The 26,622-nt window shown below is 52.1% G+C and overlaps 1 protein-coding gene across 11 annotated transcripts; it reads right to left on the minus strand.

The window, feature by feature from the left end:
* Positions 1-1,922: 1,922 nt before the first annotated feature.
* Map7d1 (MAP7 domain containing 1) lies at positions 1,923-26,622 on the minus strand. 11 transcript variants are annotated; one of them, XM_090335226.1, is made up of 18 exons: positions 26,266-26,620; positions 12,052-12,387; positions 11,360-11,428; positions 10,649-10,812; positions 9,650-9,755; positions 8,144-8,254; positions 6,855-6,977; positions 6,580-6,758; positions 6,336-6,481; positions 4,849-5,177; positions 4,162-4,339; positions 3,930-4,068; positions 3,748-3,852; positions 3,416-3,469; positions 3,198-3,240; positions 3,015-3,105; positions 2,698-2,891; positions 1,923-2,521 (listed from the first exon to the last, which is right to left on the minus strand). In XM_090335226.1, the coding sequence occupies exons 1-18, from the start codon at positions 26,309-26,311 to the stop codon at positions 2,511-2,513; spliced, it is 2,424 nt and encodes an 807-aa protein (XP_090191352.1). In that variant the 5' UTR covers positions 26,312-26,620; the 3' UTR covers positions 1,923-2,510. The 11 variants fall into 11 exon arrangements, with proteins under 11 accessions (XP_090191352.1, XP_090191351.1, XP_090191349.1 ...); XM_090335225.1 differs by having other exon boundaries at positions 9,641-9,755; XM_090335223.1 differs by having other exon boundaries at positions 6,580-6,977; positions 26,266-26,622.

Below are 26,622 nucleotides of genomic sequence, written 5' to 3' on the forward strand. Positions count from 1 at the left end.
CTCTGCAAACATGAAGCAGTGGCTGAGCTGGGGGTCAGGAGATGCAGGCAAAGGAGCTCCCATCATGGAGGGCAGGAGACAGTTCAGGATGCCTCAGCTCATAGCCCATAGGTCTCCCATATCCTGACACACCACCTGCCTCTCCTCTGCCTTCAGGTCAAGTTTAAATATTGGTTCTCAACATAAATACCTTCCTGGAGTAGGTTTCCAAATTATTCTCACCTTTTCACCCAGGTCATTTCTTTTTGCTTCACAAAGGAAATGAATTTGATTGTTTTCACAGGAGAAGGGGATTTGGGGCCACTAGTTCAGAGGTAGGCCTGTTTTAGGATGAATCTTATAGTCTCAAGGACCTAGGTTCTCTTCTCCTTGTTCTGACATCCAGGATGTTGGCTTTGTCCTCAAGCTGGTTGGCAGGATGGCTGTACCCATCCCAGGCATCACAGTGGAACCTTGGATCACACAAACAGGGCTTCCTGATTGCACAATCAACTCATTAACTACTGCAGTGGACAAAGTATCAAAACATTGAACAGCTTTTTGGGGGTTGGGGGTGGGGTTGCTATTACTGAGGCCTGGGTACACTGTTCCACTAGGGTTTTTACTCAAGGCTAGTGCTCTACCAATTGAGCCACATCTCTACTTCTGGCTTTTGGTGGCTAATGGGAGATAAAAGTCTCACAGATTTTCCTGCCTGGGCTGGCTTCGAACTTCAATCTTCAGAACTCAGCCTCTAGGATTAAAAGCATAAGCTACTAGCACCCAGATTTATCTTGCAATGTCCAAGGGTTGGAAACCCAGGAGTGGCTTAATTGGTTAGTTCTAATTCAGTCTCTTATGAGGTGATGGTCACATTATTGGCCAGGACTGAAGTCATCTGAAGGCAGGACTGGACTAGAGAACTGCTGCCAAGAAGCTTGTGTCTGGATGCATGGGGGCTTCTTACAAAGCTACTCACGACACAGCCGCTAGTTTCCTTAAAGTGAACAGCTGATGATCCAGAGAACAATTGTGACAGAAATTGTGGTGCATTTTATAACCTAATCTTGGAGTGACAGATCATCCTTTCTGCTGTATTCCACAGTCAACTTAGGTACAAAGGGACCAGCCAGGGGTGTGAGTTCTAGGAGACATTCTAAAGGAGGTCACCTTAGACACTATCTGCCAGTGTTGCTTTTCCAAAGTGAGGAAGCCTTTCCCAGACACTCTAAGGAGGCTTCTTTTCATGTCCATTGGCTAGAACTGTCACACGCTCATGCCTAAGACAATCACTGGTGAAGGAGTTGGGACCACCATTTCTGGTTCATCACAATCCTGATTCGCTGTCCTGGGTCTAGGTTCCACCTAGCTGAAGCCCAGCAGTGTCCAGAAGGAAAATTTTATAGTGCTCACTGCTAGACTGTAAACTCCACAAGAGGAAAAAGGTGGTTTCCACCTCCAGCCCTGGAGTTTGAACTCAGGGCTTTGTGTTTCCTCAATGGGAGCTCTTGAGCTATGTCCCAGCCTTTTTCTATTTTTAATAGTCTTGTGCTTTTTTTCCAGGCTGGTCTTGGACCACAACTCTACCTATGCCTCCTAGATAGCTGAGATAATAGACATGAACTACACCAGCATAGTCTTGAACATTGGTCTTCCTGATGTCTGCTTCCCGTGTAGCTCAATTATAGGTGTCAGTCACCATGCCCAGTCTAAGCTACATCTTTTCCTATGGCTGCATCCCCAGTGTGCAGCCCCACATCTGGTATAGATACAACAATATTTGTTGAACTAGTAGATGAAGAGTCTATGATGGAGCTAGAAGACTGCAGGGCAAGGTCTAGGATGGGTACAATCAGGTGGGGACAGAGAATCCTGTTGGGCCTTAGGCTCCTTAACGTCTTAGCTCTCCTTTCCCTCTCTACCAGCTCCAAGGATAGACGGGGTTGGCAGAATTATTCTCACTTTATTTCTGGAGAAGTTTGATCAGATGCAATAACACTGATTCCAGGTGAGGGCAGGGGGCATGGTTACCCAAGAAGCAACCTGTATCCTGTGGCCCAAGGTGCCCCCCCATTCCCAGACCTGAGTTCCCCCTCAGTTACAGTTAAATAGAGGGAGGAAGATCTCCCCAGGGAGCCTTGGGAGGAGGGTCTGCCTCCCACCCTGCCCCCTCCACGCTGAGGCATCTGAGCACAAGCTATTTACAGTATTCACATCCACTGTACCCCACTGAACCAAGGCAATACTACAGGTGGCCCTTCCCCAGGGGGGAGGCCAGAAAGGCTGTGAGTGTATGTGTGTGTAGGGGGCGAGGTGACCGCGCGTGTGAGCACACGAATGCACTGAGGGGCAGGGTCTGGCTCCAGCCAAAGACACATCAGTCTATAAGGTGCAGATTAAAAACAACAGAGAGGACCCACCCCCAGGGGCCCAGGCCACGTCCATCTTTGCTCTGTCTCTTTCTTCTGCAGACATCTGGGTAGATGACGCAGAGGGGCCTTCATAGCCGCACCTGGATCCAAGGCAACCGCTTAAAGGACTTCTGAGGGAGGAGAGAGGACAGACATCAGGCAAAGCCGGCATGTACGGCCAGACTGGGGTTTCCATGGTGAAGCAAGAGCAGGTTTCTGGCAGGAAGGGAGGGAAACACAGGGCTGGGGAATAGAGGGAAGGCTGCTAAGAGGGATACTGCTGGGTCCGGGAGCCAGGGGACCCCACCTGTGATCTGCGGGGGCTGCACCACAGCTTTCTTGAGAAAGGCTTCTGCCTCTGCAAAGGGCAAGAGTGCCTCTGGTGTTCGGCCCAGACTCTTGTCCCCAGAAGGTCCCTTGGGAGAGAAGCCATTCTCCTGGTGTGCTGGGAGAGGTTGCAGACCATTCACCAGGGATCCTGGCAGCTCCTTGCTTGGCAGGCTGTGGGTGCAGAGCTGATAGTTAGCAGCTTGCCTCCCTGGGAAATGTAGGCCGCCCCACCTACCCTACAACTCCAGCCTGAGGCTGCCTCATTGTCCAGGTCCTGGGGTTGGGGGTTGATACCTCCACTGTGGCTCCTGGGGGGCCAGCTCCTCTTTCTGTAGAGTGTCCTTCTGTAGGCCTGAGGGTCTGGCCTCCACAGCTTTCTCTGGGTCTGTCAAAGGAAAGAATGGTGGGAACTCAGGGGCTGGTCAGGAGTGAGGCTGAAGGACCAGGGGATGGAGATGAAGGGGACAGAGGTTTTACCTTGGCTGGAATTGTTGGCTGCTGCCTCCTTTCTGTCCTGCTTCTGCTTTGAAGAGGAAGCAGAGTCAGGCTCAAGAGCTATCTGAACCACCTGATATGGAACTCTTCTCTCTCTTGGTCCAGACCTGAGCAGCCTCCTGCCTTGGCTCTGGGTGGCTTTCCGAAGGCTCGATTCCTCACTCAACCTCCCACCCCATATCCAACCTGGGAGACCTGACCTTAGTTTCAGCAACTTCCGACTTCCGAGTCCTCTTCATGATCTCCTCTAGACGCTGTTTGGGAAGCCCCACATCAGTTAGGTTCAAAGCTTTACCAAATCTTAAAACTCCCAACCAGCTAGCCCCGGTGCTGAGCTCAGTGCCTTCTGCACTTATACCAGAACAAGGCAACTACGAACCAGAACCTGCTTCAGCTCCTACACTCCACCAACCCAAGGCTGGACCCCACTATTCATGTCTTCAGTCTCAGGAAAAGGAGAGATCCATCCCAGATGCAGGCCCAGCCCAGGAGTTGGGACCCGCCCATTAACCCCACCCTCCGTCTTGGACACCTTTTTGCGTTCCTGGCGTTCTTGTTCCTCCCGCTGGAAGTGCTTTTCCCGCTCCAGACGCTGTCGCTCTGCTTCTTCCCGTGACCGGGCTTCAGCCTCCTCTTTCTGCCAAAGATCTCTATGAGCTCTGGGCAGGTGGCTCCAGCCCTGCCTCTGGGCCTGCCCAACGCCTGCCTGGGTACCTGCTTCTGCAGCCGTTCCTGCTCCTCCTGCTCAGCCTGTGCCTTCTCGCGGGCCTCCTGCTCCTCCTTCCTCCTGGCCTCTGCCTCCCGCTCAGCCCGAGCCTCAGCCTCCCGTGCTAGTTGCTCTTCTCGCATTCTCCTGGAGAACACAGGTGGGCAGGAAATTCAGGCACAATCTGCATCTCATCTCCAGACCTTATAAATGCTGCCTGGTGTGGGAAGGTAAACTCACTTGTCCTTTTCAGCCTGTAGCCTCCGCTCCTGTTCCTCCCGTTCCCGCTGCTCTCGGGCTTGGCGCCGCTTTTCAGCAAGGAGACGAGTGGCCTCTTCTCTGTCTGTGGTGCCCGCCATGGGTTTGCTAGGGGTTACCGGGGGAGCAGGGGCTAGGGATGAGATCAGAACAGGCATATCTGGAGGAGGATCCAAGATCAGTTAATAGTCACCATACACCAGTACAGGCAGACACATCTACCATTCTTGCTTCCTGGATGTCGGGGTGACCTACTTACTCAATTGCTGCTATCCCTCAGTGTGGTCTATGTTCTGAGGGCCAGACTAGCTGTGTACTGAGCCACCTTCTTCTTCTTCTTTTTTTTTTTTGCCAGTCCTGGGCTTGAGCTCAGGGCCTGAGCACTGTCCTTGGACTTTCTCAAGGCTGGAGCTCTACCACTTGAGCCTCAGCACCACTTCTGGCTTTTTTTCTATGTATGTGGTACCGAGGAATTGAACCTGGGTCTTCATGCATGCTGGTCAAGCACTCTACCACTAGGCCAAACTCCCAGCCCACTGAGCCACCTTCTTTCCTGACCCCTAACACCCAGTTTCCAGGCATGTGTGATAACCTAGACCCCGCACCACCTCCTCCTGCACCAAGGCAAAACTAGCTCCTCTGCCATGCCCATCATGTCTTCATGCCCACCTGCAGGGATCTCCACCGTGGGCTGCTCCTTCTGGAGCTGGGCTGGAATGGGCGAGGGCACGGGTGAGGGTGCTGGTGAGGCTGGGCCTATGGGCTCCTTCTCATCACTGGCCCTGCCCTTGTCCTGGTTCTTGTCCTGAGCCCCTGCTGGACTGGGGCTCTCCTTTGCCTCCTCTTTCCTCCGAACTCGCCCCTTGGGTGATGCAATGGTGCCCCGGGGAGATGGTGGTTTTGGAGGCAGAGCATGGCCAGGCCCAGGGCTAAGGCAAGGAGAAGCAGGCCTAGGCCAGGATGTGGAGGGAGAGGACGTCCGGGCCTTGGACTTAGGGCTAAAAGAGAAGGGAAAGGTTAGAATTGGAGTACAGAGAACACTGGAGCATGCACATACATACACACACAGAACATGTCTCTTTCTCAGGAAGTGTTCCTCTAGGCAAGGCCTGCACCTCCCCTCCTACTTATTCATCCAAACAAGTTCAGTGTAAATAGCTCAGTTTGCAATTATATATTCATTTATGAGAGTCTTTGATTAATGTCTCTCCAATAGCCTATATACTTATGAGCAAAATGGATATAGTTGTGGCTTAGCTCATCAAAGTGCCCTAATCACCAGCAACACTACTCAACATTCATTTATTCATTCGTTTAGGGAGTACACATTGAGTGCTTATCAGGTGCCAGACACTTTAAGATATGGAGGCACGGCTATTATCAAAACATGTTAGGGGGCCAGGAGTTTGGCTTAGTGGTAGAGTGCTTGCCTAGCATGCATGAAGACCTGGATTCCATTCCTCTGTACCACATACATAGAAAAGCCAGAAGTGTGCTGGGTGCAGTGGCTCGTGCCTGTAATCCTAGCTACTCAGGAGGCTGAGATCTGAGGATCAAGGTTCAAAGCCAGCCCAGGCACAAAAAGACCTGAGACTCTTATCTCCAATTAACCTCCAGAAAACAAGTGAGGCTGTGGCTTAAGGGTAGGGCGGTAGCCATTAGCTAACGAAATCAGGGACAACGCCCAGGTCCAGGTAGCTGAAGAGCTCAGGGACAGTGCCCAGGCTGAGTTCAAGCCCCGTGACCCACCAAACACACACACACACACACACACACACACACACACACACACACACACACACACACACACACACACAAAACCCATGATAGGGAGAGAGGAAAAGAAGAGAGAAACAGAGAAAAGGGAGAAAAAGAAAAGAGAAAGAAAAAAATCCAGGAATAATGGTGCATGCCTAAAGTCCTATCAGTCAAAAGGCTAAGATGGGGGAGATATCTTGAGTCTCAGACCAGTGTGGGCTACATAGTGAAATTTTGGCTCAAAAGGAAAGAGAGAGGGAAGGGAAAGAAAGGAAAAAGAGAGAGAGAGAGTGAGTTTCGGGAGTGTTGACTTAAAGGAATGTTCACCACCCCAGGCAGGGTGCCCAGGAAGCGTTTGGGACCTGCGGTGAATGGTGGCTGGCTGTCGGGTGGCCCACCTGGGCTGGGAGGAGAGCCCCGAGGAGAGGCGCGGGCGCAGAGAGGCAGGCAGGGACTGGCGCTTCTTAAGGCTGCGCTCCCGGGCTAGGGCGCTTTTTTCCTTCTCGTTTTCCCGCTCCTTATCCTTCTTCTCTTTCTTCTGCACCTGGCAGGGAGGGGTTGGTGTGGGACGCAGAGGTCAGTGACGCCCGTGCTCCTGGACCCAGGCCTGCGGCCCCACCGCGTGCCCAGGCGCCCACTCACCGGCGAGGCTTCGGGCCGGCGGCGGGCCAGAGCAGGGCTGCCGCCCGCGCCGCCGCCACCGCCGGGCTTGCGCCGCTCCCCGCGCTCCCCGGCGGGGGTGCAGCGGTGCACGCTGCTTCGAGGGGCGCTGCAGGGTGTCAGGGGGCTGGCGGAGGCCGAGCGCGGGCACACGGGCACGGCTGCGGAGGGATGAGTGCGGTCGGGGTGCGGTCCAGGCCCGAGGCTAGTCCCTGCCCGGCCCCGGGTGGGGCGTCTCCCAGGGCTGCCGCCCCTACCCTGGTCACGGCCATTTCGGGGCAGGGTGACCGCACTGCGACTCCGAGCCAGGAAGGAGAGGGTGGGCGTCATGAGACGGTCCACGATGCTGCTCTCCCACGCGCTCAGCTGCAGGCTGCGATCTGAGGAGAACACGGGAAGATGGTCACCGGCAGGCAGGGCGCGGCCGAGACCGGGGACGGTCTCCACCCCACGCAAAGGCGTCTCGCCCCGAGCGCTTGTCGTCCCCCCCACCCCCAAGTCACGCGGGGCCAAGCTTGTCCTCCCTAAAATCTGGCTCTCCACTGCAGACCCAGGCAACAAACACTTCTCAGGGCGACAACCCACGCGGCTTCATAACACCTCCTACCAGTCTCCAGGGGAGACAGAGCTCTAAACCCAGGGCACAGGAAGCGGCCATAAATACAGGACTGGTGGGCCTGGGGCCCTCTCCCAGGTCCCTGTGCTGGGCCCCTGCTTCTCCTACTTTCAAAGCACTGGCTTGGACGAGGCATGCCCCCTGAACTTGGGGCAGTGGGGGGGAGGGTGGTTGTGCTTCTGTGACCCAGCTTTTAGGTCTGTGCCAGGGAGAGTGGCTGCTAAGGGGGACTGGCTGCCCTAGGCTACCCTGCTCTGTCCCCTCAGCTGCTGGGTTATTTTTATGCCTCAGTCAGGTGGGGTTGGTGGAGCAGCTGATTGGGTTGCTAGGCAACAGAGCAACCAAACAAAAGCTAGAGAAATTTATAAATAACTCCTACCACAGCTCCTTCATATGTAAGCCCCGGGGCATGGTGGGAACGCAGGGGCTGTGCCACCCTGGTTGACCACAATTCAGGATAAGCCAAGGCTGGGGCTCTAAAGGCAGAGTTCTACAGGATAGCATGGGTTTCCAGGGTGGAGTCAGGATGCCACCCTCAGCACCCAGGCAAGTCTGACACAAAAGGACAAGACCATCAGTCTCACATTGGCAGGTCAGCTAGCTAGCTAGCTGTGGTTGGGAGATAAGGCTGCCTTGTCCATTCCCACCCCCAGCCATGACCCCTGACTTGCTCTGGAGGCCCCTTGTCAGGCTTTCTGCCCTCTGGGCCATTGTCTTTTGTGTTCTCCTGTCCTGTGGGGCACAACTCTATCCTCAGGGCCCAGGCTCCAATGCTGGTTGCCCTGTAAGGCAGAGCTGGGGTAGGGTAAGTGGGAATGGGGTGTATAGCATAGGAGGGCTTGCAAGGACTGGTATTGTTGCTGAGCTCTGGAGGAGGCTTAATGGGGACTACAGGGGACTCTGCAGGGGGAAGGCCGGGCCTTCTCTTACTTCTACTGGGGGAGTTCCAGAGTGTGGCAGAGGACTTTGAGAGCCGCTTGTTGATTATAGAGTCCACGTGTTTGGGCAGGTTTACTGCCGACACGGAGCACCTGTTCCCACCTGGAGGGGAAAAGACACGGCATTAGGGCCGGGCCGGACAGGAGCCAGGGGGGGCACTGAGGCCTTCCATGCAGGATGCTCCGAGGGCAGGGTGGGAGAGGGAAGACTGGACAGACTAGGATGGGGAGGAGGTGGACTTGGCTGTGAAAGAGGGAGGGGGAGGGTAGGTGATCAGAGACAACCTGAATTGGGGGGGGCTGATGGAGGAGCAGAGGGAGGAGATGGCATAAAACTAGAACAACTACAGCCTTCCTGGCCAGACCAAAGGAAGCCATTCCCTAGGGCTGGGTGCTGCAACCCCTCCCACAACCACCCAGCATTGGTACTTGCTGACACTGCTCAGCCAAGGCGCTATGGATACGACACCCACATAACGGGGACAATGCACAAGTTCCTAAACAGAAGAACTTACACACATTCACATATTCATCCAGACATAAGGACAAAGACATGCAGAGGCAGGCAAGTAGAGTGATAGATACTTTTGCATGCACATGTATTGCAGACATGCACAGATACACAACAGGTAATGAAGGTATCAGACTCGGATGCACACGTGGCACAGACACATAGAAGCACCCTAACCATGGTATTGACAACAGCTGATACTTGTGGATGCTTACCATGGGCCTGGCACTGTGCTGGGCACTATACACGTTACCTCAATGGATTCTGCAAACATCTACCTCTAACCTTGGAAGCAGGCAGTGTAATTATTCCCATTTCACAGATGAAAGTGAGAGGCTGAGAAGATAGACATCATACCACCAGTGCCAGAGCTGGTACCCAAGTCTGTCTGACTTTAGAAGCCCTCACTGAGGTACACAAGGCCACGAACACACCATTACAAACATATTAAGCTACACAACACAGAGATCCACGAGCATTTACACCAGAAGATATACAGCTAGACATAGGGAACCTAGCCATTGCACAAAGACATCCAAGCACAGTGGTACATACATGCCAGCAAAGAATCAGACCAATGTCCATGATGTGCCTACATGAAGAAAACTCAGAGGCGAAAATCTACCTTCCAAGACAGGGGTGACAGTTTTCTTTAAATATCCAGTGTCTGCAGGGCATTAAAATCCTCTTTTATGTATCATCAACTAACAGTAATTGACAGGAGCAAAGAAGGCTACTCCTAAAATGACAGAGGTTTGAGGAGCAAACCAAGTGGAGAGAATCCATCTCTGACTTGAGAGTGGAGTCCTTGAGAAGGACAATTTGGTTTATAGACCATTCCAGAAGATACAAGTCACATGAAGCAAGACACACCAGCTTCAGGGAGCGGCCAGCACCTTCTACGAAAGTTATTCCCTTCCCTCCCATTACCAGACCCCAGCCTTTCCCACCCAGCCAGCAGCCTTCCAGCCCACTCACTGGTCTTACGTCCTGGGGAGCTGTGATGCAGGGCCCCTGCCCAGGACCAGCGCTGCTGCCGGATTTCAGCCCATGTCTTCTTCACTGACCGCTGGATGGCTGCTTCGTAGCGCTCCTGAGGGCAGGTGAGGAGAAGACAGGGGTCTGGACTCAGAATCATCCATCATACCTTGGAGAGAGGCCTTCTTCCTCCCATGACGGAACCTCCAGAGCCCACTCCTAAGCTTTTCCTGACTCATTGCAGGTAACCAAGTTTATAAAGTCCCTGTTATGATTAAGGCCCATGTGGGACAGATCCCTGTTCTTGGAGAGCTTTTCAGTATGCTTGAGTCATTTCCTGGGTCTATGAGTTGCCTCTCTGAGCATGGGGTGGGACTTTCCCTGCCTGGCGCTTCTAGACAAGGCCAGGTCTTCCTAGCACCAAGGTCACCTTGGGGCAGTGTTTTCCTTTTAACCCTAGGCCGGGCAGGCCAGGCTACCATTTTTCTTTTTTTCTTTTTTTTTTTGCCAGTATTGGGCTTGAGCTCAGGGCCTGAGCACTGTCCTTGGACTTTCTCAAGGCTAGCACTCTACCACTTGAGCCTCAGCACCACCTCTGGCTTTTTGCTATGTATGTGAGATACCGAGGAATCGAACCTGGGTCTTCGTGCATGCTAGGCAAGCACTCTACCACTAGGCCAAACTCCCAGCCCAAGGCTACCATTTTTCCTTCACTACCTCACCAGCTCTCATGCCAGGGTTCTACCCATGTTGGGAGCTAGGCATAGTCACACAGACATGGAGCTCCCTACATACATATGAGCAGACACACAGACCATCTGCAGTGCAGATGTCCAGACATTGGAATCCAGATGTGACTGCTCATATACAGGACTATGCAGACATGGCTCCTGAAGGCACGAATGCCAGCGTGTATACCCACTTCACCCCCACACACACACACACAGGCATGTGCAGTCTCAAACTTCTAGATATGTGCGAACCCAGGCAAGATTAGCAGAAACACACCTTGTTTTTCTCGAGCTTCTGCCGCTGCCTCTCCTCCAGGGCTGCACGGCGCTGTTCGGCTTTCAGCCGTTGTTCCTCCAGCCGCCGCCGGCGCTCCTGGAGCTGTTTCTCCCGTAGCACCTTGGCCTTCTCCTCCTTCTCTAGCCATACTGCCTTTTTGGCCGCTGCAAGAAAAGGAGCCCCATAGCGTGTGAAGGGTCCTGTGACAGACTGGGAAGGCCTCTGCTTCCTGCCTAGGTGGAACCTTTACATTCCAGGCACACCTTCATATTTAAGGACTTATGGAAGGCAGCCCTGTGGTAAGGCTTGCTTCTCCTCCCTTGATCTCAATTCACATCTCAGATTGAAGGAGACATGAACTCTTCAGCATGAGACCCCATACTATTTGATAGATTTCCACATGTTATGGTTAAGAGCCTGACTTTGGGAGCTGAGGCCTAGCAGTAAGAGTGCTTGCCTACCATGCACGAAGTCCTGGGTTCGATTCCTTCAACTCCTTCTCACCTTGGGGTGAGAAGAGACATCAGGGTCTGAATCTCTGCTTTTCCACTAGCTGTGCAGTTTAGGCAAGGGGTTTCACGTCTATGATTCTGTTTCCTTCTTCATATGGTGAGAGATTTAGATGCGATAGTGCAGGTACTAGTCTTGCATAGCACACATGCACTGTTATGCATAGGAAACTGCTCATGATGATGTTTCCCAGACACTCACCCAGGTACTTGGCCCGCTCTTCTCGCCGCTCCTTTGCTAGCTTGTGTCTCTCTCCTGCCTTCTTGACATCTTAGTGAAGGAACAAGAACAGACGAGTCAAAAGGTTTCCCTAAGGAGCAGCCAGTCTTAGGCCTTCTTCCAGCCTCACTCTTGCCTATCCCTATGTCCTCCAAAGCAAAGGGGATTTCCTGGGCTGGGAGCATGGCCCAGTGGTAGAGTGCTTGCCCAGCATGCACAAAGCCCTGGTTTGATTCCTCGGTACTACATACAGAGAAAAAGCCAAAAGTGGTGCTGTGGCTCAAATGGTAGAGTGCTAGCCTTGAGAAAGTCCAAGGATAGTACCCTAAGTTCAAGCCCTAGGACTGGCAAAAAAAAAAGTGGGGGGAGCCAGGCAGAGTGGCTCATGCTTGTAATCCTAGCTACTCAGGAGGCTGAGATCTAAGGATCAAGGTTCAAAGCTAGCCTGGGCACAAAAGAACTTGAGATAAGAATCTCCATTTAACCTCTAGAAAATGGGAAGTGGGGCTTGGTTCAAAGGTATAGTGATAGCCTTGAGCTGAAGAGCTCAGGGACAGCACCGAGGCCAAGCTCAAGCCCCATGACCCCCCCCCTCCAAAAAAAAAGTGGGGGGAGAGGGGGAATTTCCTTGTGTGACACCACCCAGGACCTATGACAAGCAGCATCACACATACCTTGCTTAGTGGGAGGACTGTCAGAGGCTGGCACTGTTGTTGGTGAAGGCTGGCTGCTCCTTCGTAGAGGCCTGGCATCCCTTGGGCCTGAGGCTGGTGGGGTAGATCCCCTGCTCTTTGATTCTGAAGAAGGGGATTCTTCCTGCAGCAGGGCTGGTCTGGACATGACCTGCCCTGTGGGGCTCTCTGGTTTAGGGCTAGTGGCATTGTTCATGGCAGGAGAGGTATTTGGGGGAGTGTCAGGGACCAGGGATGACATCGGTGGTGGTGGTGGAGGTGGAGAAGGGTCACCTTCTGGAGAAGGTCTTGGCTCTGGAGGGATCCTGGCTATCACAGCTGAAAAAGACAACACGTGAGAGGAGAGAGGGTCAGACTACACCTGTGCTGTCAGTCCCATGCGAGTCATACATACATGTTCTTTCCGAGTTTCAGGTCTACTATGTTTAGATACTAATGATATAATGGTGTGGAGACATGGAGGATCCCTGCCTTGAAGGGGCTCACCCGGGAGCAGGGCAGGCAGGCACACAGCAGCCAAGAAGGAAATACCAGGTCTGTATGTGGGGGTTTCCTAAAGAACCAGGAAAACTGCTATCTGAAGAAGAAGCTACAGTCCAGAGAGGAGAAGAGGGTTCCAGCAGACAAGCATGTATGTGCACAAGGGGCAGAAGGGACAGGGATAATCAGAAAAAGTTTGTAACACCAAATAGTAATGGTTGGTTGCTATGTCTGCTGCCCAGGACCCAACCCATAATAGGGTTGACCAAGAAGAAACATAGAATCAGGCTTCAGTGGCTCATGCCTGTAGTCCTAGTTACTTAGGCAGCTAAGCTCAGAGGATCCCAGTTCAAAGCTAGCCTGGACAGGAGCCTGTAAGACTCTTACCTCCAATTAATTACCAAAAAGTTAAGAGTTGTGGCTCAATTGACAGAGAACTAGCCTTGAGTGAAAAGCTAAGGGACAGTGCCCAGATCCTGAGTTCAAGCTCAATACTGGCAAGCAAATAAATATGGGATGCCCATATTGCTAAAATCCCCAACAAGGAGGGGTACACAAGCAGCTACATGCCTACTTTGTATCCCACCAGCCAGCACCCTCGGCCACTCTCTCATTTCTTAAGACATGAGTATTCCAGGAATAATATAAAAAAGATATCACAGTACTAACAGTAAGTATATATGTACACATATGCCTAAGTATGCTGTAAGGCGGGATAGGTAGGCTTCAGCCAGTTGAAGGCCTCCCCCTTCCCCTCTGCCTCTTCTCTTCCTCCTCCTCTTCCTTCCTTCCTTGGATTTTCCCCTCTACTTCTGGCTTTTTGTTATTTGGAGATGAATCTCATGAACTTTCCTGCCACGGCTGGCTTTGAACTATAATCCTCAGATCTCAGCTTCCTGAGTAGCTAGGATTACAGATGTGAGCACTAGCGTCTGCTTGAGACACTACTTCTGACCTGGTTTAGGAAGCAGTTTTGTTTGTTTTTATAGTGCCAGGGCTTGAACTCAGGGCCTGAGCAATGTCATTGGGCTTTTTCAAGACTAGAGCTCTACCACCCTGAGCCACAGCACCACTTCCAGATTTTTTTTTTTTTTTGCCAGTCCTGGGCTTGAGCTCAGGGCCTGAGCACTGTCCTTGGACTTTCTCAAGGCTAGCACTCTACCACTTGAGCCTCAGCACCACTTCCGGCTTTTTTCTATGTATGTGGTACCGAGGAATTGAACCCGGGTCTTCATGCATGCTAGGCAAGCACTTTAACCACTAGGCCAAACTCCCGGCCCCCAGATTTTTTTTTTTGTATATGGTACTGAGACTTGAACCCGGGTCTTCATGCATGCTAGGCAACCACTCTACCACTAAGCCAAACTCCCAGCCCAGACAGTTTTCTTGGGGAATAGTTTTTGCTCTTGCTGGGGATCTCTGCCATGGTATGGCCTCTGTTCCTAGAATTCTGACCCACTTGGGATATAGTGAAATGTCTTATACACACTGTATTGGCCCTCTTTGATGGTATTTACAAAGGACATGCGTAAAGCATCTTTCAGACAGAAACATTGAGGTTACTCAGCTGGTAGCTGAAGGAGCCTAGACACGCACCCAGTGCCAACAGCAGAACCCATGCCTTACCCATGCACCCTCCCCCGTCTGTGTGAAGTTTTAGGCAACAATATCCCTGAAGTTCACACTCTTTCCTCCTATACTTTCCCAAGCAAGGGTCTCATTTGACGCCCCAGTGACCCCTTATCTCTACCAGTCTCTGGCTCTATGACAGGCCACCCAGCTCTCCCCATACTATCTGGAGAAGGCAGCCTGGTCACTGCCAATGTATTTCCCAGCAAGTTGCAAATTCCTTAAGCAAACTAGTGGCAACTGCTTAGGGAGGGGCTTGATGTACACTAATCGGGATGCATTCTGCAGTTCGCCACACCCCTGAGAGGCAGAGACTGACACTGATGAGGTAACGACGCTTGCCTCACTAAGTGATTTTCCCTGGGTTATAAAACCAGCACATGGTAGAATCAGGATTTTTGAACCCAGGATTGTCTGGGCCAAAGCCTGGGTGTGCCCAGGCTTAAAAGCTGAGGGCAAGGCCCTTCTCCAAGCACCTGTGTGTGCGTGTCACAGGTGTTGCAAGGAAAATTGGTGGGAGGGTATTTGTCTACACCCACCAGGAAAGACCGGAAGTCTAAGGAGGCTCTGACCAGCCACATGAAGGGAGGCTGGGAAGAGAAAGAGGATGAAGTCAAGACACGCCTGCGAGGGGATTCTGGATCTATATGGGACCTTGAGCAAGCTCTTGAACTTGTCTGAGTCTCAGGTTTCTCACTTGAGGAATGGTGTGCTTCTGTGCTTCTTTTTTTTTTGCCAGTCCTGGGCTTGAGCTCAGGGCCTGAGCACTGTCCTTGGACTTTCTCAAGGCTAGAGCTCTACCACTTGAGCCTCAGCACCACTTCCGGCTTTTTTCTATGTATGTGGTAATCGAACCCGGGTCTTCATGCATGCTAGGCAAGCACTTTAACCACTAGGCCAAACTCCCGGTCCCAGGAATGGTGTGCTTCTAAACAGCATCTATCCCAAAGAATCTACTTCGCTCTACCTCTGCCAAAGAGCTCACTGCTCCTCTCACGGTCACCAGTGACCTCCTGCTACCAAATCCAGTAGCTATGGTCCATCCTGTCTCCCCTGACTTGTCAGTGCATTGGACACTGCTGACTCTTTGGCCTCACCTGGCTTTAGAGCTGACACCTTTTCTATCCATGTTTCCTTTCTGCTTTGCTATGACTTAGTCTTCCCTGTTGGCCCCACCCTGACTTCTTCTCTGCACTGCTGTGTGCCCAGGGCTGTCAGGAGCTCACCTCTTCTCTGTCCCTACACTCTCCCAGGGTGACCTCATCCAGACTCACAGCTTTACATACCATCCCCTGTTGATGACAACCAAAAGTGTCTCTCTAGCCTAGACAAGACTCTCCCTGGAGGACCAGTTTTGCTAGTGCAACTCCCTACTTGACACCCCTGGGTGTCTCACAGATACCTAAACTTAACACATCCAAAGGTGAGCTCCTGATCTTCCCCTCAAACACACTTCTCTCCCAGTTTGACACCCCCATCCTTTTGAATTCTCAGGACTTCTAGTCATTTCAGCCTCTTTACTTTCCATAAATTTAATGTCTAATCTCCCAGAAAATCCTTCATCTTCAAATAAAATCCCAGATGCAATCTCTGGGCACCAATCTCCTTTTCTACTACCTTGACTCAGCAACCATCATCCCTCACGAACTCCCTGATCCTATTTATTTCTGTGTCAGAGCTAAGGCTTGAACTTGGGACCTGGGTGCTAGCTCTGAGCTCTTTTACTCAAGGTTAGTACTCCACATTTGAGCCACCGTTCTACTTCAGGCTTTTTGTGGTTAATTGAACCTGGCTTTGAACTGCAATTCTCAGACCTCCTGTGCAGCTAGGATTACACATGCAAGCCACATGTGAGTACCTGGCTACCCTGCTCCTTTTCTCTGCTTTTTGGTCTTTTCTCAATATTGTTTCCAGAATGATTTTGTTTGAAAGAAGTCACAGCATGTCACTGCTGACAAAATCTCTCAATCTTGAGAGAGCTCAAAATGTTCCCAAGGGCCTCCAGGGTTCTGCTGGCTCCTCCTTCTTCCAGCTGCTGCAGTGGGCTGTACTCCTGGACCTCACTCGCCTCCTTCCCCTTTCCTCTGCCCAGCCACTCCAGCCACTGTTCATGTGGCCTCCCTCTTGCTATCTTCTCCATTGGGCCTCCTGCCCTCCCCTCCTTCAGGTCTTTGCTCTGATATCACTGTTCAATGAAGCCTTTGCTGATTCCTGTAACCCATGTCTCCCTCTCCTTCTCTCAACTGTATTTTTCCCCTTTACCATTTTTTTTTCCTCCATAAGCACTAGCCCCATTTTTTAAAAAACTGTTATTTACTGTCGGGGTAATGTATAGAAGGATTACAGTCACATTCATCAGGTGGTAGGTATATTACTTCTCGAACAGTGATATCCCTTCTCATGTTTTTGTCCCCCTCTCCCTCTCCCCACGCCCTCCCACTAGCCCCATTTTTTTTTTTTTTTTTGTGGGTCATGGGGCTTGAACTCTACTTGGGCACTGTTCCTGAGCTCTTCAGCTCAAGGCTACCACCCTACCCTTGAGCCAAGCCCCACTTCCCGTTTCTAGAGGTTAACTGGAGATAAGAGTCTCGGGTCCTTTTGTGCCTGGGCTGGCTTTGAACCTTGATCCTCAGATCTCAGCCTCCAGAGTAGCAAGGATGACAGGCGTGAGCCACCGCCACTGAGCTGGCTTTAGTCCTAGTTTTATTTTTATCTTCCTTTTTAGATATGATATCCTGAGGTTATATAAGCTGTTCTTGAACTCCTAGGCTTGGCTACTGCTAGGCTAAAAAGATATCTACAGGAGTACAAACTTTGGTTTGTTTTGTAGTTGCTCTATCTCTCTCAGGCCACAGAGCCTGGCATACATCTGGGGAGTGAAAAAATGAATGAATTCCACCCTCACAGATGGTACTGACACTTCTCTTCTGTGGATGAGTACACAGCCCTGCTCTACCACACCCATTTCCACTCTGCACCTTAGTAAGCTTTTCTACATGCAGGCCTGATCATGAAACTTCTCAGCAGCTTCCTGTGGCTCTGAGCACAAAGACAAAATTCTTGAACCCAATCTATGAGTCTGAATCCCTGTTCCCTTCCACCATATATCTTAATCTCTTGGCTTACCCTCTTCCCCATTTGTTCTGAACTGAAAACACACCAACTTTTAAAAAAAATTCTGGGGCTGGGAGTGTAGCCTAGTGGTAGAGTACATGCAGGAAGCCCTGGGTTCGGTTCCTTGGTACCACATACACAGAAAAAGCCAGAAGTGGCACTGTGGCTCAAGGGGCAGAGTGTTAGCCTTGACCAAAATGTGTCAAAGAACAGTGCTAGGCCCTGAGTTCAAGCCCCAGGGCTGGCAAAAAAAAAAAAAAAAAAAAAAAAAGGTTCTGGCTAGGTACTGGTAATCCTACCTACTCAGGAGGCTGAGATCTGAAGATCAAGGTTCAAAGCCAGCCCAGACATGGAAGTCCATGAAACTCTTATCTCAAATTAGCCACTAGAAAACTGGAAGTGGTGCTGTGGCTCACTGGGTAGGAGCAGCAGGCTTGAGCAAAAAAAAAAAAATTCTGATAATCATCCAAATTCCTTATTGCCACAGGGCCTTTGTACATGCTCTTTCCCTTCTTTTCTTAGTTAACTCCCACTTCCCCTTCATATCTTTAGTCATCATTTCCTCAGGGAGGCATTCCCTGGCTTCTCTGATCTGCATAGATGGTCACCACTTACAGTGGTGGCTTCTTGTGTTTTTGTTTGGAGTACTGAACTGTTACAGTTTTAAACTTCCTTGTGTGGTTCTTTCCTCATTGTCTACCTTCTCTATGGCTGGGAAGAAGCCCCGCAAAAGCCAGGCCATGTGTTTGCTCACAGATGCATCGCTAGCAACTGCCACAATTTCACATCTATGGTGACAATCAAAAAATACTGTTGATGGCCAGGCCCTGGCCCATTAACCTAGATACTCAGGAGGCTGAAATCTGAGGATGAGAGTTCGAAGACAGCTAGGGCAGGAAAGTCCATGAGATTCCTATCTCCAAAAGCCAGAAATGAAGCTCTACCTCAACTGGTAGACAGCCTTGATCAAAAAAAGCTAATTGAAGGGCTGGGAGTTTGGCCTAGTGGTTAAAGTGCTTGCCTAGCATGCACGAAGACCTGGGTTCGATTCCTCCGTACCACATACATAGAAAAAAGCCAGAAGAGGTGCTGTGGCTCAAGTGGTAGAGCTCTAGCCTTGAGAAAGTCCAAGGACAGTGCTCAGGCCCTGAGCTCAAGCTCAGGACTGGCAAAAATAAAAATAGCTAATTGAGGACTGGGAGTTTGGCCTAGTGGTAGAGTGCTTGCCTAGCGTGCACGAAGACCTGGGTTCCTGGGTTCGATTCCTCGGTACTACATACATAGAAAAAAAGCTGGAAGTGGTGCTGTGGCTCAAGTGGTAGAGCTCTAGTTTTGAGAAAGCCCAAGGACAGTGCTCAGGTCCTGAGTTCAAGGCCCAGGACTGGCAAAAAAAAAAAGCAAGCTAATTGAGAGCATAAGGCCCTTAGTTCAAACCCCAATAATACTGGTGCCTAGCTTTGCAGGAATGTTTTTACTCTCCTAGAGAGTACATGCATGTGGCAATTTATTGTATAAGGATAAACACTTGAAGGAAACCCAAACAACTCCATCTCATAGAGTTGGGCAGCTTCCTGGAATGAAGCAGTCAGGTAGAAGCTAACCAAAATAATAATGAGTGTTTACTCCACCACAGCCGAGCAAGACAAACTCCTCAGAGGCAAACATGCCATCTGGAACTTCTCTTGTGACCTGGTGGACTGGACTCTGAATACAAATATTCCCTTAGAATTATGCCAACCCTGGTGAAATATCATCCAGACAGTGTTCCCAGGAATGATCTGTATTAAGCCAAATTAATTCCTTTGTTAAGTACCCCAACTAGATGGTTGATCCTTTTCTGGTAATTTCCCTCTTCCAATATCAGTGTGATGCTCTGGCTACTTAATTTCACCTTATTTTTAGTCTATGGCTGATTGAGGTTTCAGCCATTGTCTGTTTTATTTTTGTTATGCTGATATCTACCACAAACACTTGCTAAGAACTGGATAGTTTGTATTTGTTTCTTGGCACAGAGAACATTAGCAGGGCAAAGGGGCAGGAGTGAGTTACACGGTGGGGTCAAAAAGTCCTGGCTTCCCCAGCATCCCCAAAGTAGCTGGGGGCTACAGAAAGACTGGGCCAAGTCCCTGAGAGGACCCATCACATCTCAGAGTGGGATCTCCTCATTCTGCATTCAGGAGCTGGCAGTCCCTCTCTCCATCCCTCCATTCTCCCATCCCTTCTGCCCGGCCAAACAGTCCTTCATAGCACTGATAATCAAGTGTCATTATTCTGCCTGCCACCCCTCCACCCCTTGCCCCATCAGGGTGAGGCTCATTGAGAGCAGATTGTGTTTTAGTTTTAGTCCTGTTGGCAGATCCTGAGCTCACACTGACTGGCCTGGCACAGAGCAGGACTCCTGTGTCTGTTTAGTGAATATCCAGAGAGATGGATGATGGATGGATGGATGGATGGATGGATGGATGGGATGGATGGATGGAATGGGTGGCTGGGTAGTTGTATGGAGGTGTATGGAAAGCACACAGTTCATAGTAAATCCTCAGGATACTCTAAGGCTTAAATCTCTCTCCAAGACTTAAGGGGGATCCTACCAGAGCCCAGCATATCCCCTGCCAGTAAATACTGAAACCTCATTACAGACCAGCCTAAAGGGAAAGCACCATGGATGGCCCGCAGTTTCACAGGTGAAGAGCTGTTATTTGGACAGATTAAATGAATCATGGATGTTAAGGTGGAGCACTGAACCCTGCCTTGCCAGATGACAAAATCTTAGGTCTTACTGATTCTGGTAGACAGCACATCATCCCTCCCTGAAGTTCCTGCCTGTTCCCTAAAAAAGGAAATGATTCGGTGCTTCCCTCAGGGAGGCTCCCCCACGAAAAATGAAGGGTACAGGTGGGGCAGGCAGGCCCTGAGCTCATAGCACAGGAATGCAGGGAAGGAAGGCTCCTGCCCAGGCCGGCCATCCGAAGGCAGGAAGTGAGGCTGGGCCGGTGGGGAGACCCACCTCCAGGGCATATCAAGAGCTGGGGCCAGGCTCGGTGGCTCACGCCTGTAACCCTAGTTACTCAGGAGGCTGAGATCTGAAGATCACAGTTCAAAGCCAACCTGGGCATTAAAGACGGCAAGACTCATCTCCAATTAACCACTAGAAAATGGGAAATGGTGCTGTGGCTCAAGGGGTAGGGTGGTAGCCTTGAGGTAAAGAGCTCAGGGACAGTGCCCAGGCCTAGAGTTCCAGCCCCACGACCGCAGGGGGGGAGGGGGAGAGTTAGAAGGAGTGGGAGAAGGAGAAGGAAAGGGAGAGCAAGTGCGCTGGGGTGGGAGCAGCAGAGGGACATAGATGGTACCTGACACAGGCACCCTGGGAGGGGAGCATGGAGAAGGAAGAGGCTTCAGACAGAAAGAGGAGACAGATTAGTACCTTAAGTAAGAGCCCTCTGGCTCTTGTAGCAGTTTCTGAGATGACAACACTGTACTAAGACAGATGGAGACCAAGAGGCAGGGAGGAGGCAAAAACACAATACGTCAGACATGGAGACACACAGGAGACACATTAGACAATTCAGTCAGGGCCCACATGGTGGCAAAAGGCAAGATATCTTCTTTGTTCAGGTATCCCCTCTAAAGCCAGGCAAAGCCTCAGCCACACACAGAAACACAGCAGAGTCACAATGTTCAGCTGTGGCCATTTCTGCCCTCCTCCTTCAGGGTATTCCTTAACCTGGGCCCAGGGAAAGTCTGATTAACAACAGTATTAGCTAAGGTTTGTGTCAGGCCCCCAGCTAAATACTTTAAATTCGTTAGTTCAGTCTTTGCCACAATCCCATGAAGTAGCTATTAGCCCCTCTCCTTACAAAACAAGAAATAGATTCCAGGAGATTAAGATACTTCTTACGCCACACACCTGATGAGTGGCAAGGGTGAGGGTCCAGATTCAGGGAGACTTTCTCTGCCGTCCGCCTGCTCTTGGATGGGGCAGCCTTCAGTAGGGGCAGCCCAACGCTGGCCTGGTGGAACTAAGCAGCTGGGCAAGGAGAGGGCAGCCCGTTAGAGAAGTTGGGCTTTGGGCTGGAAGTCCTTGAGGCCAAGCTGTGGCTTCGGTGGATGGTAAGACAGAAGCCCCACTAGTGGATGGTAAGACAGGAGCCCCACTAAGTCTGCAAATTGGAAGGAGCTCCCAGGCCCTGCTGGCAGCCATTGTTCCCAGCCTCCAATCAGGAGCACCCGCTTCCTGTTATTTTAGCAGCAGGAAATGACCCCATCCCTAAGCCTGAGCTCCACCATGTCCCTCCCTCAGTCCCAGCTGATCCGCTGGGATCTAGGTTAGGGCCTAGATGCTGAAGGTAAAGGCCTGTGGACAACCCATTAGCTAAACTGTCACCACCTGGGTCAGGGACCTCTTTCTGAACCAATTTGTTCTGACTCCTAGGCTGGCTCTATCTCTGCCTGACAAACAAAAGGATTAAGGGGTCTCATGAACTCTGCTGGGCAAGGTGGCTATAATCCTAGCTACTCAGAAGGCTGAGATTTGAAGATTGCAGGTCAAAGCCAGCTGGGGCACTAAAGTCTGTGAGTCTTTTTTTTTTTCCTTTTTTGTTTTTTATTGTAATTAGTAAAAGGGTTACACGATATTTGCCAGATAGAAGGTGCATTAATTCACATACATTGATACCCTTTCACATGTCTTGGTACCCATTTTGTGAGAGTCTTATCTCCAATTAACCACCAGAAAACTGGGAAGTGGCTCTGTGGCTCAAGGGGTAGGGTGGTAGCATTGAGCTGAAGAGCTCAGGGACAGCACCCAAGCCAAGTTCAAGTCCTACATCCAACAAAAAAAAAAAAAAAAAAAAAAAGGATTAAGGGGTCTCCAAGACCAAGCGTCCTACAGAAGACCCATTATGGAAAAGTGGGCCAGACCTGGCTACAGGCCGGCTTTGTCATGATAATCCAATAGGGAGGCAGATTTTAAAGTCAGTCCAAACCTTGCCCCCGCCAGTTCCCAGCTCTGTGATTTTAGGCAAGCGACTTCATCTCTCTGCGCCTCATTTGTAAAATGGAGACAATACTAGGTCCCTACTCAAGGGACTGTGATGAAGAATGAATGAGACAATAATCATGAGCACTGTGCCTGGTACAGTTAAGGCCTTTAACAAATTGGAGTGGTAAATCACATGTGAAAGTTTGGTTCACCAGGGAGTCTTATGCTAGGCCTACATCTGCTCTGCTTAAAACTGGTGAGGGGGCCAGGAGTTTGGCCTAGTGGTAGTGTGCTTGCCTAGCATGCACAAAGACCTGGGTTGGATTCCTTGGTACCACATACATAGAAAAAAGCTGGAAGTGGTGCTGAGGCTCAAGTGGTAGAGCCTTGAGGAAAGCCCAAGGACAGTGCTTGAAACAAAAACAAAAACTGGTGAGGAGCACTAAGAGGAGAAAGAAAGTAGGCTGTCTACCAGGGCAGAGCTGCAGCTGAGAGGTGATGGAGGACACACTGGAGGCTGTACCCTGGGGTGCCAGGCAGAGCTACTACCGGCCAACAAGGCTGTATTATCTCAGCTGGCTCTTTGGCTTCCTCTCTGGCCCTGAGACCCAGTGGAGAAACAAGGACATAGTTCCCACTTGCTCAAAGTCTCACTTCCAAGCTCAGTCGGATTCAGAGACCTGCCCGGAGGGCCTTCTACAGCCACCATTCTAGCCTTGCATCCAGCCTCTTGTATCTCCCCTCTCCCTTGCCCCACCAACAGCAGGTGCCCATCTTGGGAAGAAGGGGGATAAGCTGGCTTAGTGCCCTTGTACCTAATTTACATATGCATGAATGCATATTAGAGGCTCATTAGAGGCCTCATTACTGGGCCCATGGGGGAGGGTTGTTAGCTGCTGCATGAATACCTGTGGCTCACTGTGCCAGCCTCACTAACTTCTGCTCACCCATTCAGGGTCACTTCAAATGCCTCCGCCAGGAAGCCTTCCACAAGTAGAGCTCACTACTGCACTGAGCTTCCCTCAGACGCATGTGAGCACATCTCCTTGCCCCTCCACGAAGCAGGTGTCCCTGGAGGGCAGGGACTCTGATTCACTCCTCTACTGTCAGCACAGCCATCACCCAGCTGGCACATGGCAGGGTGTCAGATACACCCCAGCCCACATCTGTTTAGATCTCCCTCCCTCAGCCCTCTGTTCTAGTTAGCTTCTGACGTTCTAATTCACCTCACCTTCTCCTCTGGCCTCTGAAGAATATGAAATTATCTCAACAAAAACTCAGATGATTAGCACTTAAAACACTAGCTCCACATCAGAGCCTAGGCTGAGAGGGTTTTTTTTTTTTTTTTTTTTTTTTTTTTTTTTGCCAGTATTGGGCTTGAGTTCAGGGCCTGAGCACTGTCCTTGGACTTTCTCAGGGCTAGAACTCTACCACTTGAGCCTCAGCACCACTTCCAGCTTTTTTCTATGTATGTGGTACTGAGGAACTGAACCCAGGTCTTTGTGCATGCTAGGCAAGCACTCTACGACTAGGCCAAACTCCTCAGAGTTTCATGTATTCACCTCATTTAATGATCCTGACGCGTCAGAGGTATCAGTTCTAGCATTATTCTCATTTAACTTTATTTTTTTAAGGTAGTTCTGAGATTAGCACTCAAGGACTTGGTTTTCAGGTAGGCATTCTATCACTTAAGCCACATCTTCATCTCTTCATTGTTTTTAACTCAATATTCTTATTTAATCAGTGAGAAAACTTCAGACTCAGGTGAAGTAATTTACCTGAGGTCACACAATAATAAGTTACAAAGTGGAACTTAAACTGATTCTAGAATCTACATTCTTAAACAAACTGCTTCCCAACTCCTGCCCCACCCTCGCCTGTATTTCATGCCTCCCTCCTGGCACCAGTTTCAATGAGCATAACCACAATAATGGTAATAACACTTCATTGTGGGTGTCTGTGCTGTGTGCCAGGTTGCTTTAGGTTCATCATGTCTAACCCTCACGTCACCCCACTGGCAAGATAACACTACCCTGTTTTCCAAGGCAGAAGCTAGCCAGTCAAGGGCGAAATGGGGTTTCCGTACAAGTCTTCTGACCCCCAGAATGTTGCCACACTTGTCCACTGCCCCACGAGGCCTCCTGCTGTTAGTGCCCAGTGTACAAGTGCACAGAGGGAATCCTGAGAGGACAGGGACTGGGCACACACAGCTCATACTCGCTCATGTGAAGGGCATTTACTACTTGCCTCACAGGTCACTATGGTCCTTTCAACTCTCAGTGAAGGCACGAGCCAACGTCCCTGATATCGACTGTCAGGTAACTCTATTCTAGACCTTGGTACACGAGAGCCATCCAACCCAGGACTCTATGCAGCCCACACCCCTCAAGAGAGCCTAGCCTCCCATTCAGGCAAGCCACTGGTTATACTTTCTCACCACCCCTGTTCAGGCTCCTGTGTACACATCAGTGCCCAGGACACTCGGGTGCTGAGGTCCGGAAAAGGGATGGATGGACCATGCTGTGCCTCCCTGGGTATCCCCTCTCAGACTCAGCAGAGCCAAGACAGACCCAGACATCTTGTTTCCAGCATGGGCCCCATAAACCCACCACTCTGATATGATACCTCCTCCTCCTCCTCCTCCAGACCTTCCAAGCTCCCAAGCCCACAGAGTCCTCTTCAAGTACTCCTGCTGCAGCGGGAGGAGCCCACCCACAGACAAGCAGCCCCACCTGGTCCCGGGCGCTCCGCACCCACAGACAGTTTCATCCTGGGCCTACACCCCAGGGGGCAGGGAGGTGACAGGATTAGTCTCAGGACTCCACGGAGGTGTGGGGATTGGGGCCACCTCCCCCCTGAGTCAGTGGAAACAGAACCTGGGCTCTTGGTGCTTCATGCTCATCCCTTCCCTTCCAGGAAGAAAGGAAGAGCCCTCCCTCCACCACCAGGCCCAACCAGAAGCCTGTCCCCACCCCCCATCAGCTGCTCCCAGATCGAATGGGATTTGCAGAAGTCCCGGACTCTGGCGGTTGGCGGGGTGAGGGGTGGGAAGGAAACCTTTGGCGGTTTTTTTTTGGGGGTGGTGGTGGTGCACATGGTGTGTGTGTGTCCGCGTATGTGTGTAAGGCGGGGGGGGGGGTGAATGATGTGGCAGGTCCCGGGAGTGCGCCTTGAGCCCTCCTCCTCCTCCAGTGAGATTCGGGTCTGGAGGAGCTGGGCAGTACGACAGGCAGGACAAGCAAATCTACCTCGTCCCCTTTCTCCCCCGAATCGGGCTGGGTGGGCTCCAGAGCAGGCCTAGCCTCCAGGGAGGCAACCCCCTGCCCAGCTCCCGCCCGCGCCCCAAACAATGCCGCCTCCCCCTCCCCCCCTCGCCTTTATCCGGCGGGTTACTTGGCAGCCAGCGCTGGAGACCTCCTCCTCCTCCTCCTCTCCCCTCCCCGCCCTTCCCCGCCAGCCCGCAGCAGCAACAGGCCCTTTGCGCGGCAGCTGGACGGATGGGGTGGGGGCGAGGTCTGGGCCGGAGCCTGGGCGGGGGGCGGGGAGGGGGCACCAGGGCCTAGGCCTCGGCGTGCGGGGGGCTCCAGACCTGAGAGGTCGACACCCACCTCCAGGCGAGGGTCACACGTGCCCACTGGGGATGGGGAGAGGGGCGGCCACCAGTCCCAGGCTCGGCCAAAGAGGATCTGGGTGGAATGGAAACGGCGGTGGGGGCGGGGAAGCCGAGCTGGCACGGGGCTGCGACCCAAGGGGTCACCCCGGCAAGCCCCGAGCCGGGTCTCCCTCGGGGACCCCGCCCGCCCCGCGCGGCGGGGCGTCGGTGGGGGAGGGGAGCTGTCAGGAGATGCGGCCGCCGCCGCCGCTTTTATTTTTAAACGTCCAGCGGTCAGAGGGCGCGGCTGGGCCGGCCAGCCGGCCTCCCTCCCGCCCGGCCTCCCCGCGGCCTCCCCCCCCCGCCCGGCCTCCCCGACCCCGCGTGGCTCCCGACGTACCTGGGGATGCGCCGGGACCCGGCTCCGCGTGCGGGCCGCTCTCCATGGCTGCGGCGACGCCCGGGCGCTCCGGGGGAGCGAGGGTTGGGGCGGGCAGAAGGGGGGGGTGGGGATCTCAGCGGCGACGGCGGCGGCGGCCCGAGGCCAGGGCCGGGGTCCCGCGGCGCATCACGCCCGCCCCGCCCGGCGGGCCACGACTGGGAAGCGGCAGCGGTCCGCGAAGGTCGAGGCTGGGATGGCTGCGAGGCTCCGAGATGCCGGCCCGCCGCCCCGGGTAGTGTCCGCGCCCGCCGCAGCCCCGCTCCCTGGCCCGGCGCCGGCCCCCAGTCCCCGCCGCGGCCCAACCCTATTGTACCG

This window comes from Megascapheus bottae, chromosome 6 (genome assembly GCF_031878675.1).
Source record: "Megascapheus bottae isolate mThoBot1 chromosome 6, mThoBot2.hap1, whole genome shotgun sequence".
Lineage (NCBI taxonomy): Eukaryota > Metazoa > Chordata > Mammalia > Rodentia > Geomyidae > Megascapheus > Megascapheus bottae.

Bases quoted from the DNA above. Each gene is read 5' to 3' on its own strand.
- Map7d1 (XM_090335221.1), bottom strand. From the start codon at position 26,311: ATGGAGAGCGGCCCGCACGCGGAGCCGGGTCCCGGCGCATCCCCAG. The intron at 6,482-6,579 runs GTGAGTGGGCGC...CCTCCCTGCCAG, and splicing joins GCCGGCCCGAAGCCTCGCCG to GTGCAGAAGAAAGAGAAGAA. The intron at 3,853-3,929 runs GTACCCAGGCAG...GATCTTTGGCAG, and splicing joins AGGAACGGCTGCAGAAGCAG to AAAGAGGAGGCTGAAGCCCG.